General features: G+C 40.8%; 1 protein-coding gene across 1 annotated transcript in view; it reads right to left on the minus strand.

The window, feature by feature from the left end:
- Positions 1-18,995, minus strand: part of LOC108492771 (BEN domain-containing protein 5-like) — a 922,669-nt gene that overhangs the window by 177,406 nt on the left and 726,268 nt on the right. The window contains exon 8 of the mRNA XM_017805436.1: positions 18,591-18,705. Within this exon, the coding sequence (XP_017660925.1) occupies positions 18,591-18,705 (115 nt within the window). The remainder of the gene's footprint in view (positions 1-18,590; positions 18,706-18,995) is intronic.

An 18,995-nucleotide genomic window follows, 5' to 3' on the forward strand; every position in this document is an offset into this window, starting at 1 on the left:
AACCTGGAGTGCCAGCAACATTCCTGATGTTGCAGTGGAACGCATAATAGTTGGGAGAACACTTCTCTTAGCTCTTGTTCCTCCAAAATGTGTCCTCCTTATGCTTCTCCCCTGCCCCACCTTCAATTTAAAGGTTTATAAAACAAGAAATGTAAAGAAAGTTAATGAAGGCAATATGGAACATTAAACAAAAGGTTCTTTTTTAATATAGTCACTTTATTGGCCCCTGAAAAAGGGTAAAGTAAATGTTGTTTCATTTTTATTTCTTGTTATAACAGTACTCTGACAAGAGCAAGTAAAATTATTGCATCTGCAGCTCTGTATCCTTCTGTCCATAAGTTTTCTATTTCTACTCAATGTGGTTTTGTATCAGAGGAAGCCCTGGTCAGCAGGGTGCCAAGTACTGCAAAACACTGTTATGCTTTGGGGAGTAGAGCACGATCCTGTAGGGGACTTTTAGACAATTATGCAGAACTGGACCAGAAAACTAGACTTCAAGGAGCCCTGAAAATTGTGATGAACTTCAGAATATTCACATACTCTGAAGTCAGGGGAGACTCTTAATTTATCTAGGCTGACTTTTTTAAACAATGGACCATTTGATGACAGTAAGCTTCTACAGTCACCCTTATAATGGAGGAAAATGTTTGGTTGCCACCTGCAGGCCTCGTGAGATGACAATCTGATACATGCCTTGGCAGCTTGTTTCCCCATTTGAAAGGTTTACTTTCCTGTTTGAAACTTTCAGTCTCCAAATACTTTTGCCATATCCTCCTCTGCTAAGGTTGTCAGTGCCTGCCTGGCCCCTGTGACTGAACACGTGTATGATGGTGGTATCAGCTTTATATATTAAAGAATTATCTCCTTTATCTTGCACTACAAGATATGTTTTCCAGACCTCAGATAGATTTTTGCCTCTCTTTTCCATGGTCCCATTTTAAGCCTCCCAAAGCAGAGTCAGTGCAGCAAGGTATGCTATCTAGGTGAGAGCCCAGGATTAGCTCAGTGGGCCAACTGAGCTCTTTCAGTATCTCAGTGTAGCCAACAAGTGTACAAACTTCCCTGAAAGCTCAGGAGGATGTCACATAAGCCCAGGGTAATAAAAGCTATCTAACATTCATTCCACTCAGTATTTACACATCAAATAGTGGCAAGCACAGCAGTAGCAGCAACACATCAGCCTGGTAAAAGAAACCAGCACAAAAATCACCCCCAACACAGGCTGATGAACAAAGAGAGAAAGAAGGCCCCCCTCTTCTTTAGCCATACTCAGAGCATATTTGGCTCTTACATTCTGCCTCTGCTTATGCCCAGGCACAAGCCAGAGTATCAAATGTCATTATGGTTCTGCTCCTCACAGTCATTCCCCAAGCTCTCCTGAACTCATTCTCCTCTCAAGTCAAGGATGGCCAATGAAATTCTCACTAATGACAATCTTAATTCTCACTAATGACAATCTTCTGTCATTTCCTACTGGAGCTCACACTTGGTACGTGCTCTGGGTGTTAGACATCAGGTCCTGTCTGCCAGTCATAAGGTAGCTAACTCTTAATTTCTTGTTAGTAGGTTCTGTCCCGTGACATGGTTCTGAAATCACTGGGAATTAGGCACAGGTTACCTTTAAAACTATGTCCCAGAGTAGCTGCAGTCCAGGTACTCAAATTAAAGGAAGTGTCATTGGTTGAAAGGTAATTACAATGCCAAAATCAGTATGAGAATTTGTGCTAAGTCCTCCCTCAGGACTACACCTGGGCTCATGATTCAATTAGGTATTACAGCACTAAAGCCAGACCGTCACTCCTAATCTCTGGGCAGAGGATTCAGTATTTTAGAGAGATAAAAAAAAAAGCAAATGACAGCACTTTCTTCCTCATGTTCAGGTCTATATTCTAAAGGCATGTTCTCCACTTTTTCAGGAGATTAGAAGACTGAGACTTCTACATACTGTAGTTACAGAGGTGTGTTGCACAGGCAAATGCCCATTTAATTGTACCCCCTCTGAAGGACTTTTTCTTCTTTTCATTTTAATTCAGGATAAAGGGTGTTCTAAAAACAACTCAAAGAACACTGATCTTTTAGGAGAACTAGAAATAGTTTCCAGTGGAGCCTTAAAACATGCAACTGTTATGTCCTTGTTACTCACAGATCTAATAATTTCTTGCAGAGACAAACAGGATCTTATTTGCTATGGTATCAACTGCTTCCAGAAATACATCTTCATGTAGAACTATATGGACTTACGTGCCAAAGGAGAACTGCAGAGCTAGCCCTAGAAATCTGCCCTTTACCAGAAAGCTCTTTGCTGCTTTTTCGGACTCTTTTAATTGATAATCCACAGAAAAGTTCTATTTATTAAAAGGAATTTTAGACAAAAGGAAACATTTTAAACTATAAAAGCCAAATATTTCTGCCTTTTTCTTTCCTTTTTTCTTTTTTTTTTAAACAAACAGATCCAGAAACCCAGGATTTCAGGATGTTCTTGGGAGAATTGTAACAGTCTCAAGAGAAAATTTAGAAAAAAAAAAAAAGAAAGAACAAGAGAGTACAGTAGGGCATAATTGTGTCCTGCAGCTGAACACTCTACTCCAAATGCCATTCCTCTTATGCTGTGTGTCCTGAGATGCCCCATTCTGCCCCAAACCAGATCCTCAGCTAACAGGACAGAGGCAGCTGCTCTGGTCCCAACATTGGTGCATTTATGCCTGCAGGCAACCCCTTAGGAAATTTCACTTGCAGCTGGTTTAGGTCCACTTGTCCTCTCAGACTCATTCATGCAAAGGAACAAAATCCCGTGACAGTGGCTGTGGGAGATGAGAAATGCCAAACAGGCCACCAATACCTCTTCATCTGAATGGAAACAAGCAGTAAGAGAAGAATCAGAAGAGAAAACTTCATACATCTAAAAATTTACTTCCCCCTCTATTTAATTCGCAACACAAATAACTGTAGAGACTTTCCATGGAATCAATGGGGAGCTACACTTTAAATTCTAAAGCCAAAAATTTCAAGACTCTTTCACTGTCTGATTTGGGAAGTGCTATAGATGGACCTGTAATATTAAAAATTGCTAAACACTCTTCATCTGGACTCCAGAAGCCTTTGACATATCTCAGGGTCAGCAACCAAAACTTCAGCCACCTGAAAACCACAAGCCCCCAAATCCAGAGCAGACCTAAGGATTTCCTCAAGAGTAGAACAGAACTGTCCAGACAGGTACATATGCACTGTCTGGTTCCAGCAGGATGGAGTGAAAAAGGCCAGGAGCATGTGAAAAGCACAGAATTAATGTTCAGATTCCATCTCTGTTGCAGTTTTCTGGAAGTACCGATTAAGAGACATGAGTTGGTATAAAACAAAGCTCTTACTATCAACCAGTTCTGTTAAAGTAATTCCAATCATGTAATTCACCACTTAGCATTTTAACTGTATTTTATCAGTTTACCATCGTTGGCAGTAATTCTAATTTGCAGGATAACTTCTTCAGTTATATAGTGGTGTGAACACATATACGGGGAGAAATTTGGGTGGTCACTTTAATTAAGTTGACCAAAGACAAAATACTCTGTTCCTGACAGAACTCAATATCACCTTTCACCTCGACCAGTGGTCAAAGTCACATTGAGACCATGTAAGAGCTCAGAGTTTAATACAATTTATGTCCCAGGATATAGGAAAATACAGTATTGTTTCCAAGACTAGATAAAAGAGATGTGGGCTATCCGAGAGATCCATTTGTAAGAAATTTGGCCACATTCTTGTCTTTGTTCATGCCAGCACTTAGTCATGGCCTGCTTCCAACTTAAATAGCTATTCCAAACTCCATGCATCAGCCTTTTATTTTAGAGATTAGAGATTGTATCTTTACAATAAAAAAAGATTTTTTTTTTCCCATGTTTGACCTTAAATAAAGAACCATATCTATAATGAACTTAACTGTCACTGAGGAACATGCAGGTAAAAAACAATTTCTGCTCATGCCAGCAATGATCAAATGGTCAAAGCTGACTTTTCTCCTGCTCCTGCAGACCTGGAAGAACTACAGGGTTTACACATCTTCAGCCTAACAGCTTCTGTTTAAGGCAAGTGTTTAGGGAGGCATCAGCAGAAGTTAACTGGATTTTCTCAGGAAGTATGATGTTTTATTTTGTGATGCTTCTTCCTTACCCTATTAAGCTTACATGATACCAAACAGCAAACCCCTCTGCATTGCAGAGTTGAAAGAAGAAGCCTTTAACTTCCACTGAATCTAATAGACTTTGTCATTTGAAAGGAAAAAATTCTCTCCAGAACTCATAGAATACTTCAATTAGATTGAATGACTTAGTTTGTATGCACTGTGTCAAATTTTTCCAGTCAAACAAGCCTTTAACTCTAAGAGAGACCAAGAAATCATTGGGTATATGGACTTCTTGCAAAAGAAAACTATCAGTGCTATATGATAGTTTGAAAATCATACATTTTAAATCCAGAAAGAGGCTACTGTGATCATCTTTGCTGATCTACCATTCACACACAAAGACCTCCTCTGAAGCTGTTCCCATTCACAAGAAACTGAACCACCCTTCTCCCCCAAAAAGCAACCAAAAAACCCTCAAAAGAAAACAAACAAAACCCCAAACAGAAAATACTTTGATTTCAAACAAATACAGTCCATCAGGGAAAATACACCACAGTCTTTACCATCCCCTCATGGACTTGAATCTTCATTTTTTAACAGCTGTGTCAAGACATTCAGCTCTTTTATGCCCTCCCCTACAGTTTTGAAAAGTAACCTTCCTGTTACTCCATGCTGGTATATTCTTCATGTATGTACTCAGACTCAGATCACACACTAATGGGTCCCCACACACGATCTCAGATCATGTCATTCATTCATAGCCTGCTGTCTGCTAATCTAAACAAACTAAGCTCCAGGACTTTCTAGTCATATGACAAGTTTTCTAAAACTCTCCTCATTCTTGTTGTTCTTCATAACAGGTTGAACCTGTGCCAAACACAACTGTTTATACATCTATGGAGAGCACTAACTGTCTAACTTACTGTCTCTTAAAAAGTTGAATTTCTGAATATGCCAGATAACAAGCAATAATTTGAGACAGATACAAGATACAAAGAGCACAATTGAGTGATGATAGGGACACAAAACCCCAGGATTCTTAGAAACAGATTTTTTTTTTTTCCAGAAATAAAAGTCTGAAACAGACTCATTGTTCAAAATATTCTAGCGGCTGGATCAAGAATGCTGTGGTTGTCTCCTCCTCCAACTTCAAAACGAAAAAGAACTTGACTCAGTTCTTCTAAGGTAGCAGTCATTTGACTTCCAGGGGAATTTATGAATCCTCAGTTGTGTTGTTACTGTTAACAAGAGCTGACAGTTAAATGCATTTCATTAACAGAAACTAGAATGAGAATGACAAAACTTTAGCAGATCAGACCTGTAATTGAAAAGGTGACCAATGTAAGGAAAAAGAACTGTCTGCCAGGATTGCACTTGCCTCTCACCCATACTGATAACAGCGTATCTCCTTGTGACCTGTCTTTCTTTCACAGCAGTTAGCAAAGCATCAGCAAGATGGAGATATCAAGAGCAAACCTATGCCAGCGTCAGTTCCTCCTTGCACATCAAGAGCGAGAGGAAAAGTAAACCCTAATGGAAGAATTAAAAACATTGAACATTTTCGCAGCTGAAAACGTACAGAAGGTTAGCAAAGGCACAGTAAAAGTAAATGGGGTTGACTGGCAGCTTGTGAATTGATTTTTTTTCAGTCTTGGAAGAGTAGGGAGAAGATGTATCCAAGGACAATTGCTGGGGTACAAAACTTGCTTCGACTGCTTGCATGGAATAGATATTTTCACTGTGCAGCTTCCTCATTTGCAAGCACTGCCAAAAGATTGACTGGGCTTTGAACATCTGTGGATTTCCAAAACCTACTGAACAAACATACCTCCAGATGCACAAAATGACAATTTAATCCAGATGTAAAACAATGGGTAGAACCATAATACTGCTCAGCTGCAACAGAATAACAAAAATCCTGGTGCTAGAATGTAAATGGTGCTTGAACAGGGAGCTGAGTAGAGCTCTGCAGTTTTGTGCAAGGAGTAAAGAATAGGAGAACAGAACATCTAAAAGTAATCTGCTCTGAAGAAACCCACCTTTTGGGTCAACCATCCTCAGCAAATGCATTTTGTCACTGAAAGCTCCTTCCCTGGGCTCACCAAATTTAGAGTAGTCCTACTCTCAGTTGATATACGAAGGTTATTCAGCCCGATTGTATAGTTTGCTATTGTGTTCCCTGCCACCAACCAGAGGGGAAAAAAAAAAACATAAAAAGGAAAAAAACCTACCACTATTCATCCTATTATATTTAGTGCTCTGTCTTCCCCTGCTATAACAGCTTGCTTGATTGCCTTGTCCTCCTGCTGTGCCATACTCTTTTAGCTCTGAAAGCACTCTGGGAAAGTGAGAATCATTTATGATATACTTGTACAGCACCTAGCAGAACAGGACTGGGGCTTCTGGTCAGCACTGCAGTGTCAATGCACTACTGATCATCTGAACATTCAGGCTTCCTTGCTGACCTATTTCAATTCAAATTAATATACAAAAATTATTATTAATAATAGAAAATGTGACCAGCCTGATAGGCATTGCCTATTTCTGTGACATCCTTCTTTCGGTTCTTGAGAGTCTCAAAGATACAGCCTTAGCACAAGCCCTTTTGGGATGCACCTCACCCCTTGCTTTGCAGAGTATCATATCACAGCTCAGCCTACTAAGTGAGTAAAGATTGGTCTTGTAAAGAAGAAAACACCATTCTCTCACCCAGCTGTTACTTGTAAAATCAAATGCAAGGCCCCTGCCTCCCTTTCTTCCCCTGGGCACGGTGGAGAGGCACCAAAGAGGGGTCAGGCTTTTCCAAGATCCAACAGAGCTGGCAGACTCCCAGGATAAATGCTGCATTAGTCTCAGGGCATTGGAAAGCTCCAGTCCTTTTTCAAGCATTTGAATGTCTGAATGGCAGTGATAAAAGGGAGGGGGCAGCCAAACCCACTCCCCACCCACAACCATCACAACAGCATTCCAGTGCTATTAGAAATCCAGCTGTTCTCTGCAAACTGGCAGGATTTACTGCTCATATTTTGGTTAAAGAGACAGATGAAATTCCCCTTCCCCATCCATTATCATTGTATAATCTATACAATACATCAGCCCAATGGCCATGGCAGTAAAGAAAGGGGAGAGGCAGCATTAGTATTCAGAGCACACGCACCACACAAGGCAGCAGGTTTATGATCTGCGCAACCTGAAATAAGCACTCCTCTTCCCTGGGGAGCCGGGTTAACACCGAGGAGCTGCGTGTTAAGTCACAAATACTTCTACTAATATACATCCTTTCCCATCTAGGAGGGGACGAGGAGGCAGCATACCTGTCCCACTCACACTGGCACAGATGGCTAATGTTTTTGTGGCTTGAAGTGTCACATCCCTTTTCTGATCCCAACTCCTCCATGCTGGCAGAGCACTCTTCCTCCAGCTCTTCGGCACCAACCAGGCAAAGCCATCAGCTGTCAATCAGCTGTCACATCTACCTCCTCCCAGCCTATCCTGACATCCCCCCTCTGCCTGGTGCCAGGGGCAGCAGAGAAGTAATCTGCTATGAGATTAATTGCTCCCTCTGCCATGCCAGCACAGCTATGATGGCTTCTGTATTTATAGGGAGCGGACAGGAAAGGGTTTTGTGGGCAGTTTTTCACCATGTGTACATAATGGGGTACAACAGTTGCATGGAAACAGCTTGTTTCCAGCTTCTGACACCATAAAGCCCCTGTTTTCCTGAATGGACATGCCAAGTCACCCAATTTGTTACCAAGTAGTGTAAATAATCATTTGCTGCTCTTAACAAATAATAATCCTAAGAAAGGGGTCATATAGGCATGGTTACATTTGAACACACCAAAAACCATCCAAGAAATCTACCATTGTCTTTCACTTCCAAGATTCCCAGAATAACTGCACAACAGCCACCTACATTTATGCTCTGCCTTCAAAATTGCTTTATGTCCATCTACACCCAAGCTGCAATGAAAAAGGAATCCCTCCTGTCTTGGTCCCATTTTTCTGGCTGCACAGGGACCCAAGTGAAAACTGTTTTGTCAGGGTGATTTTCTGCAGGAATGGTCCTTTTCTAGCTCACAGCACTGCCACACAAGCACCAGTTCTGGCGAAAAGGAGGTGGCAGGGATGCACAGCCAGGAGGGAAAACAGAACCTTACTGCCCCTTTGGGTACCAGCACACATCTTCCTTAGCTTAAAGCAGCTGTGAAACAGCAGTCCCCAATCTCTCCTTGCTTCAGCAGAAAAGGGTTGTGTACTAGTAGCTAAATAAAGTTTCCTTTACAACCACAACCTAAATTTTCAAATGAGCACCAGCACTAGTTTTCAAGAGCTCAACACCTCGCAAGTTCCTGAAACTCCACACTTAACCATGTTTCCTTTGGGAGAATTCTCCTATGAGAATTAAGCCAAGAAAAAAAAGTTTCTTCTCCAAACACAGAAACATCAGAACTCTGAACCAGTTAGAGATACTTCACAAGGCTCTTCCAAGTCACAAAGAGATTACAGTATCTGGGAGTTAAAGTGCTGTCCCAAGACACGTGAGTGGGAACTTTGGGCAGGTGTCTGCCTTTACACTGCTCAGAAGTGATACACATCCTCAAATTATTTAGTCTTGTTTTATTAATACAATATTGGTTTAGATAATGAATGCTTATTATTTAGATTTGTCTCAGGATTGTTTTGACGTTACACAACACTGCCCTTAGGACCAATATTATAAATTAAACAGCAAGCTGCCATCACTTTAAGTGCTGCAATTTCAAAAATTAAAAAAATAAAAGAACAGCTGTCACCCAGGAAAAGAAAACAACAAAAATGGAACCTAAACAAACATTCCCTTAGGCTGCTATTGTTTTCCTGATAACTTGGATGGTTATCCCTTCCCCACTCACATAGCAGCAGTTGGAACAGGAAGACTGGTCTTTTCTATTGACAGGTGATAAATCTTTTCCTGGTGAACTGAAGGTGAGTACTGAACCCCTCACTTGTATAATATGATACAACTTGACTACAAGGAAAGAGGCTCCTGCAGACATCTTGAGAGTGATCACTAGTTGCTGGTGATCTCATGTAAATGGGTTGTGTTAAGGAGGGAAAATTAAACAAGGGAAAAGGCAGAAGAGGAAGAAAATCACCTGAGAATCAACTCATGCTCCTGAGGCACAGCCATCACTGCAAGTGCCACTTCTGAGCACTTCCCTGAACTGGACCTTCAGCAAAGCAACAGTAACACTAATTTCATTTGGGGGAAGGGAGACAAAGCCTTGGGAATTGGAATGGGAGTTGTCCCCACTGCTGACAACTGCACGAACACTTTCCTTATCACAGACCATATCCTCTTGGGATAAGCAGCCAATGGACGTCCCTCCTGCCTGTTGACACTGCACTGCCACCTCCCCTCTTTCAAGGTAGTTTGGCACAGCATCCTGATGGCAACTGCTGGGGTGGGAGGATGGCTTTGGTGCACTTGCAGCTTGGGGCAACCCGTGTTAGAAGCCAACAATATGTGCCGTGTAAGGAGGCAGCTGCCTTCAGGCCACCAATAAAAAAAGCCAGATGCAGGCATGCCTTGCACCTGTCGCTGGAAAGAGCTCAGTTAACAGTACCAGCAGATGGCACTTGAGAATACACAGCATATTTCTTGGGTTGTGTCACCCCCATAACTTTCAGTGTCTGGCAAACAGCCTTTTGGGAACAGCCCTCCAGTCTTTTGTATCAGCTCTTAAATGCCATGGATTGTGTCCTGGCAACTACTGCTGGAGAAGTAGAGCTCGGCTCGTTATGTCATTAGACAGAGACCAGCTCAGCTCAGTTTCTCACTTGCAAGACTAACAATAAAGCCCTGTTTTGATTGCATGGGTGTATTTAAAGCTGTCTTTTTTTCTGAACAATACCGCTTGGTACCTACATAGTGCCTCAAAGCCCAGGAATGCAACACAGGTTTTGTACGCACGCTGATAAATGTCACTCCACAGCTAATTTTAGATATCTGAACCTAATTATTGCTAAATTGCAGATGCATAAGCCAAAACAAAGATCTAGAGCACGTTGGCTGAAGTTTACTAAGCCATTTGCAGAATTGAAATAATAATAATAATAATAAAAACACAAATAAGACAAAACCAAAGTAAACAAAACAATTCACTGGAGAATTTGGTCCTTTGTTTGCTGCTATGAACAAGAACTCAAATCACCAGAGATACAAGTCAGACTTACAGAAGAAATTAAAAAGAGAAGAAAGCCCAGTATGTTTAGTGACTTAACTGAAAGTAAAGCTAAAGCACCCAGATGAGATTATTCAGACCTGAGATCAGCTATCTAGGAAGGGAGGAAAGGAAACAAATATGTCAACCAAACTGACATTGAGATCCCTGTTAATTACAAGTACATTCTAGGAGATAAAAGAATGCAAAAAATAAAGTCAGTGAAGGTCAAGAACAGGCTCCTACAGCAACTCAGAGACATAAATGGCACTTAGGTACAAAACTTTGAGTGACTTGGCTGGGATTAATGAGTTGGGTGCTTATTCTCTGCATATGGCTCAAAGGTAATAATCACAAATGGTGCTATTTAAATGGAAAATAAATAGCCCTGTCTCTTTAAGGATGTCTTATCTCATTCTCAGTGGAATAGTGGCAGCCATAAAAAAAGCTATGGTTTCAGTATTTCTCGTTATGACTTCTCTCCCCGCTTGTCTAAAAATAAAAGGCTACTCTGTAGTTCCAGATCAATCTAACTAAAAGAGAAGAATTCACTTACAAAAACAAAATAGCAGCTCTGACACTAGTTATGTATTCATCACATGTGAAAATGGCCCCATAATGCTGCCTTCAAACCTTTCCAACAAGTTGTATTAAATTAGGTTGGGTTCGGATTTTTTTTATTCCTTGCACCAAAAGCAAAATAAATACAGCTTTATTCAATGCTACTAAAAGGTTCAGATTCAACTGGAACCCCAAGGCATGTGGCTTTGTTGTTAAAGCACATATACTGACTCTATTGATTGGTGCAGTCCTCTGTGCAAGAGAATTTGTCACATCAGTAGCAACTGAAAAATACTCAGGAGCTATAATATGGTTTAAATGAGCAGTTACCACATCAATATAAAGAGCATTTTCAGTGGCAGTAGATAGGAACCCTTTTGCAAACCTAGTATTTGTTTTAAGATAAAGGATGACAACTTTTTTACAAGGAAGATTTTTTTAAGTAATGGTGAGCAAAGCAGCAACCCCTGTAACTCTCTGGTGATGACAGCACTCTCTGGGCAATAAAAGCCACAATGGCCAGAAAACTTCCGGGTAGGAAAGGAACGGCAATGCTCCGAGCCAGATGGATGTAAGGGCTGCAGAAAAACTCTGCTGCTCCCTTGCCTCCCTGGTTTTTTCCACTGCTGCTGCCCAGAGCACACCTGTGCCACAACTGGAGATCCACCCCAGGCTTTGCTTCCCAGAGCCCCGATGTGGCACAACACAAGAGCTGGGAGATTCAAACCTGACACAAACACACACCAGACATGAAAGAAAGACTAAGAGAAGATTCCTGACCCATCCTCAGTGCCAGACAAGAGCTAGGGGAGGATAAATCTTCTGTCATGCCTCCGCCTCCACCCTCCTGGGAGAAGGCAATACACAGAAATGGCCTTTCCCTCACTGTAGCAGGTCTCTTTCTGTTTGTTTTCCCCCCTTTATCAGGGTGGTTGATCCTGGTCACAACCATGGTTTTAATCCAAGAGGAGGTCAAAAGACACTGAAGCATTAGAAAGCCACCCTGATTTCCAATTCTGAAATTGGAAAGGCAGCAGAAGAGCTCAGCTGCCACCACTTTACCAGGGGGCAGGTAACGCCTTCAGCACCTGCAGCCTGCAAGTCCTGTAATCCCAGGAATCTCAAGCCCACAGCTGATATCAAATGTGATCTAGGCAGGCACAGAGAGACTCACTGGCCTCAATAACATGTAATCTAAGATAAAACGTCAAACAAGGTGGAAGAGGGGCCACTCAGGTAAAGTCCATGAAGGTAACAGCAGGCTGGAGTGGATGATGCTTCCTGCACCACTGCTGCATTAGTGGATACTGGGCTGTACTGACACAGCACAGGTGGTCTCACAGACCCACCCCCTCCCCAAGGTGTGTCACCTCTGCTTTGGTCACAACTGAATTGGGGAAAAGAATAAATACATAGGAAATTCACGGCAAGGAACAAGTCTCCATTTCATGGGCTTGAAAAATGCCTGTTTTTCAATAATGAGAAATAGTTCTATATTTTCAGGGGATGGAACATACTTTTCCCTGACTTGGTGTATTTATAGAGCACAATTCTCTCTCAATCACATCCCTCCTTCCCTTGGGTTCCTGTACAACGGACATTTTTGTCATTCAGGCAAAAATCCCACTAAAGGAAGATGAGAAGCGGCATGTGCTGCAAGTTTTGAATGAGATGAGAAATTTCACACTATCCTGATATCTTCTGGGTAACTGCTTATTTTATGATGAGTAATAGGCAATTACTATGGTAATACCGCAATACAACATGTGTGAGGTTTGGAAATGAGAAATTATAGGTAACTACTTTGGACTCATTTCTATGGTAACAAAAAGTAATTGTCATTAAATACCAGTTATGCTGCGGCTGTACCTGGTAATTATAGATTTTTTATGCCCAGTAACATAAATAAAACCAATAAATTTATTCAAAAGGTCCGTGATTGTTTACTTATATGTTGTTATATAGAATACACAATGACAAACACCTAATTAGGAAAAATAAACTCCATTGAGAGGTTCATCTTGTCATCTGAGATGGATACTCTGTTTTTCAATTCAAGGCAACGCATGAATTTTGCGTGTATTAAATGAAGCTAAGAAAAAACACCTTCCCCTCCAGAAAAATAGGTGAAAAATAATGAAGAGGCTTTATGCAAATGATAGTATACACACGAATAGCCGTGTCTCACAACTGAACAAGTGACAGTAAGAACCACATAACATACCCAGTCACTGTGAATGTACATACACACACATATATATGTGTGTAGGTATAGATGTATCCCCCTAGGTGATATTATCAAAGATCAAAATCAAAACTCATTGTTACAACACACAGCTCTTATTTATAGTTAAAACAATTTGGATAAAGTCCACATGTGCATTTACTGTTAAAAAATCCTCATAAATTACGAGCGTACACGAATATTGAGCTTTTGACTGTTTCTAGAGTCACAGAAATAAAGTCCACAAAAACCTATTAAGGATAAATTGAAGTGTTTCACCAGGTCCGAAGCCTAGTTTTCTGTTTGTATTTCAAGTCTTTCAAAACAAATGTTTAGAAAAGGACAGTTTTTAAATAAATCATGCCATTAACAAACAGAAACAAAAGAATGCTGGTATGAATCATTCAAAACGTTTCCCAAGCCTTCCCAGATAATTTTTCTCACTTAAAACAATTTGCTAAATTCAACTCCTTTCCACAAACTATTTCAGTCCTTACAAAACTACGTTTCTGGGGCAAAAATATACCATTTGCTCAAAACATTTAATCCCAACACAGCTTTCATAAGGATACTGACACTGTTTATGTTGAATTTGGTTTTCTAGTCTGGGTAGGGCTGGCCTCCTTTCTGTCCAACAAATTACTCTGTTAACCCCTCACACCAGTGAGCAGTAAAGATTGTGTTGAGTTCAGAATTATTGTCCCTGACAGTGAAATGAGAAAGGATTAGAATCAGCGTGTGCCCTCTTCTCCCCATTCACACAAATTCTTGCAGTCCCTACAATCAAGCAAGAAGGATACAGTAATGATGACAGTTCAGAACATTTCAGCCAATTCATGGCTTTAATTTACCAAAGGCTGATACTGTCACAATTGTCCAAGTGAAGGCAACACAGAAATGGCAAAGAACGGGAAGACTTACTAGGTCGTGCGACAAAGGCTTTAGAGAATGGTCAGGATATTTCAACTGCCTTGACATGGCATTTCTGGGATACCTCAGTGAAGAGCTGCCCAGACTAAGCAACACATCCCTTTTGGTGCCAGTATAGGATTTCTTCTCTGAAAGGTGAGGCTGACAAATTGGAACTAATCTAAGGCTGTGTGGTACAGTCATCTCGCCTGCAGGGACACATTTCAGCATTCAGCTGCAGAATGCCAGCTTAAGAACAGGCTCTCGATAAAGGAAAGTTCAGGCCAAGCCTGGGGATGCACGACTTTTAAACCAAGAACACTTTTTTTTTTTTTTTCCCTTAGTCTATCCCAACCTCCCTGGGGATGGCAATAGGTTCAGAAGATGATAACGTTATACTGCAAACAGAGGGAGAAAAGTCGAGAAATCTCTCTTCTCTGAACTAGTTTTCCTTTATTTCCTAAAGCTGTTTCACAGTTTAATCTATCAGAGAGGGTGAGATTAGTGTTATGGAGAAACACACAAATGTTTTTATTTTTGGGCCATGTTCTTTCAAACCAAAGCTAAAGATCAAGTCATGCAATCCCAGAAAAAGGGGTCTTTCAATTTAGATGAGAGCTGAGGACAAGTTGCCAGCTAGAACAGAGGGCAAATTATGCTGAAGACTCATTATTTTAGCTGGGTCAACCGACAGCATCTTCCTGAGCAATTTAATTAACAAGCTCATGTGGCATAACATTTTTTTACACACTGTAATTCTAAAGCCAGTTACACTTAGAAGTGCAGTAATACCAAGCTTTAAAGACACCAAGAAAAGGATGAAGTCTGTCTTCATCCTTGGCCACAGTGTGGCAGGTACTTGTCATTATGTTAGGAGAAGTTGGGGATGTTCATGTGGCAAGAAAAGGACAATGGAGGGGGTTTTTTTTTCACTGAAGAGAGAGTTCAGTGTAGTAGTGATCCTCACAAAACAGTATGATGCCAGCAAAACAGCAAACAGGTAGCACTGCAAGCAGGTGCAATCCCAGTTAGCCATTCAGTACTTTGGTTTGCAGGTGAATTTGCACTCTGAGAGCTCCACTTCTGCACCTTATCCCTACAACACTCCTACCCAGCCCGCTCTGATTTACTGTAGTGTGGTTTGCTCATGATTTTTCACTTTTCGCTTCTTCTCAGAAAGAAATAGATGAAAACAAAAATTACATATTCTGGTTTCTAAACAGTCAGTCAGAAATTTCATTGAAAATGAAGTCAAGTAGAGGTAATTTCACCAACTCCCTTGGTTTATGGACTTAAGTTATTAAGAGATAGAACCATACTAGTTCCCTTTCTATTAAATAAAAACTTATGTTCTAAGATTGCAATCAAATTACAACTTTTTCCCATTTATTAAAAAAAAAACAAACAACTTTTTTTTTCAAATTGTGTACAGACCTTCCAGACATTCTAAAGTAGAAGGGATGCTTAATCACTCTTGTGCGTCCCACAGGACACTTTGTCTTTCCACTCCTCACTGTATGGGTCCACAAATTCTTAAATTCTTACATAAACTTCAATAAATCCGTAAAGTTTAGCACCCTATTTCCATGCATCCGAATAAACTGAGCACTGACATTCATTTCCATGACCATTTCTTTTAGAGCCACCTGACTGTACACATGACATATAAACAATTTTCCTCGCAGATGTGTCTGTGCTGCGAGCACTTGTGCTTTATAGCTGCAATATTAAACTCACTTGTTGCTGGTTATGAACATTTCACCACACGAAAGTCCCTCTAGAGTCACAACCCATTTGGTCTGTTCTCTTGAGAATGAGCAAGAGTTTATAGAAAACAGGCAGTTCTTGGCAGCATTGTTGCAGGTTTGGCTTAAACTCCTAAACCTCAGTTCACAGATTTTGGAGGAGAGCACAGGACCCACATTCTCGGTCGAAGTCCTGCATCCCCAAAAGTGACAAGTAAATCTCATCAGCCAACTGTCATCATATCTTCCTGGGTAAATGAGTGGTTAGTTCCGGTTTTGATCTCAGGAGAACTGGTACATCCCATCCCATCCATGAGAATTGCTGACACGCTCAGACTTTTAATGGTGCCCACTGTGCCTGGGATTTCAGAGGACAGTGAAGTGCATCCGGCAGTGTACTTGGCCAATTGTGCAAAGCTGTGTACTGGTGGGGTGAAAAAAAAAAACCCTCTCTCACACTGGCAGGAGATCAATTTACAAACTCAAGCATGAGGTTTAATTACCCATTTCATTATCTTAGCTTGCATAGCTCTGAATGTGAACCTTCAATGAACCAAAGAAATAGTCACCAGCTGCTGCTTTGAGAAAGAGGGAGATAACAGGAAGGAGAAGTTCAAATGCCTAAAGCTGCTCTTGCTGCATATGGCACCCCTGTTTGCAAAAGCAGAGGATTGTCCCCAGCCAATAGATCTGTGTTAGACCACACTACGTGGAAGACTTCTGAAAGTCCTCTTTATGTGCTTATCTGAACAAAGACCAAAAGAGATGAAACAGGGTTATCTAGCCAATCACTGAAAAGCCTCAGAGTTAAATTTTCAAATACAAGCAAGTGATCCTTAGAGATTTTTTTTAGAAATTCATCCACTAAATTCAAGTAAATAAATTGTGATGTGCTTGTGGATTTTGTATGAGGAGGAAATAAAGTGTTTGCTGTAAATTATTCACTCAGCACTAGTTAACTGCAATGCTGGCACATTACTAGTCTTTTTAATATTCTTCTCAAGATAATAGGTAGCATTTTGCTTATTACCCTAATTTTTAAGTTGTTAGTTACATTGGGCCATTTGTAAATACAGTGAAGAATTGCAAGAAAATCAAATGTTTTTCCAACTACCTCATTAAAAGTCTCTTTAGTTCAGGAGGGCTGAAAATCCTGCGTATCATGAAAAGTTAAACCCATAGCATACCATCGGGCTCAGCAATTCCAAATTAATTCACATGCCCTTTCATAGTACCTGGGTTCCCCAAAGGCTTTTCAAGTTATAAGCCATATGCATGTCTGTAAAGCTGCATGCCTCTCAAAAACTGTAAATAATAGTGCAGGGGAAAAACCTACAGGGCAAGTGAATTTATGGGGAAAAACAAAAACTGCTTAATTGCAACTGGAATTGCTTATGTGCAAGGCATCTGGAACAGAGGAAAATGATGTAGTATCAGAGTCTAGAGACAATTTAGGGCTTTATTCCTGTGTGGTGACACATTCTGACAAATTCCCACTGCTGGCAGACTCCACTACTGCAATATCACTATCTGATTTTGGATTTGCCAAGAGCTGAGTGAGTATCACTGCAGCTGGAAGGAGATCGTGTGTTCTCAGAAGTTTCACTTAAAACGTACATAACCGCTGTTGAAATCACCCATGCAACTCCCCACTACTTGAGTTTAGTAATTAGTACAGCACAGGAGGGATAAGGAGCACATATCATAGAACCATGAAAGTTGGAAAAGACCTCTGAAACCATCGAATACAACCATTAACGCAGCACTGCCAAGTCCACTGCCAAACCATGTCCCTTAAGCATCACATCCACGCAGTTTTTTGAATACTTGCAGGGATGGTGATTCCACCACTGCCCTGGGCAGCCTGTTCTAGTGCCTGACCACTCTTTCAGTAAAGAATTTTTTCCTAATATCCAATCTAAAACTCCTCTGGCACAACATGAGGCTGTTCCCTCAACAACGAACTGCCAGCAGCCCTGTTTTCTGCACCTTCTAGCTTCTTCCTCAGTGGTCTCCTCACCCTTACAATAACCCAGTCTTATTCTGCTTAGCAATGCAATATCTAATTAGATCAAAGCTCAAGGTAGCCTGGCTATAGAGTGAATTGTGCTATTTAGTCTTGCGCTGTAAGCAAAACCGCATGCAGTATATTACATTTCTCAGGGGCTTCTCCAGAGAACTGTGTGGTACATGTAATTGCCCCCACAAACAAATCATCAACTAATCAACTGCTTTTCATTATCACCTCCAGCAGCACATTTATTTTGTAAATAAATGCATTAAGAGCAAACAATTTTAGGGAAAACAAAAGATTATCTGAATACGATCTCAACAGAGGAAGTAGTAAAGTAGTAATTCAAATAGTAAAATGAAGCAAAATTAGCATAGGGTGGAATGATTATTCCATTCCATGCATCTCTGGTACAATAACAGAGTGAAATCTGTGACTTTAATGGATGATCTGGGTAGTTTAAGGGAACTGTGATTGACTGACACATTTACATAGAAGCTGATGAGCAGCATAATGAATGCATTTGTAAAACACAGCTAAGGTCTAACTCTAAGCTGACATTAACTCCCACACTTAGAGGAGGCTTGCAGAGCAGACACCTTGCTATCTTGAAGAGTTGCTCCCTAGCTCTTGGAGCAAACAAATTTGCTATTGTGAGCCCCCTTCCTTGACAGGAACTCCAGGAAGCGTATGGACACATGAGAATCTCCAGTTGAAGAGGAATTAATTGAAACAAGCCACGTAAGATTCTGTGACAAAGCAACACAAGCTGTATAAGGCAGGTATAAACCACAGAGATTCGTATCTTGCACCATACCTGTAATTTCCTAGGTAAACTCCATCGGGATTGAGCATGGGTGCAATCTTGAAGACCAGGTGGTCTCTCAGTACTTTTGCAATAGGATGGTGGCTCACAAGGAAATCAATTATACCTGGGTAAAAAAAAAAAAAGAAGAAAGAGTTTGAAAAGGGGGAGTTATGACATCAATGATTTCCAGATATCTATCTGAATTTTCACATATAAAAGATTAAAATGATCATTCCTCTTGATTTCTGGCACTGCTCCTGCTTCCAACAGAACAAACCGTTTGCAGTCATGTAGCACCTGCTACATGACCTCCTTAAAACTCCAAGAACTTTGAGGAGAAATACCTTGTCTATCCTCATAATCCAAGTACACTATGGCTGCACTATCAGACACTGTCAAGTCTCCATAGAGGGA

This window comes from Lepidothrix coronata, unplaced genomic scaffold (genome assembly GCF_001604755.1).
Source record: "Lepidothrix coronata isolate B3197 unplaced genomic scaffold, Lepidothrix_coronata-1.0 Scaffold12, whole genome shotgun sequence".
In the NCBI taxonomy this organism is placed as follows: domain Eukaryota; kingdom Metazoa; phylum Chordata; class Aves; order Passeriformes; family Pipridae; genus Lepidothrix; species Lepidothrix coronata.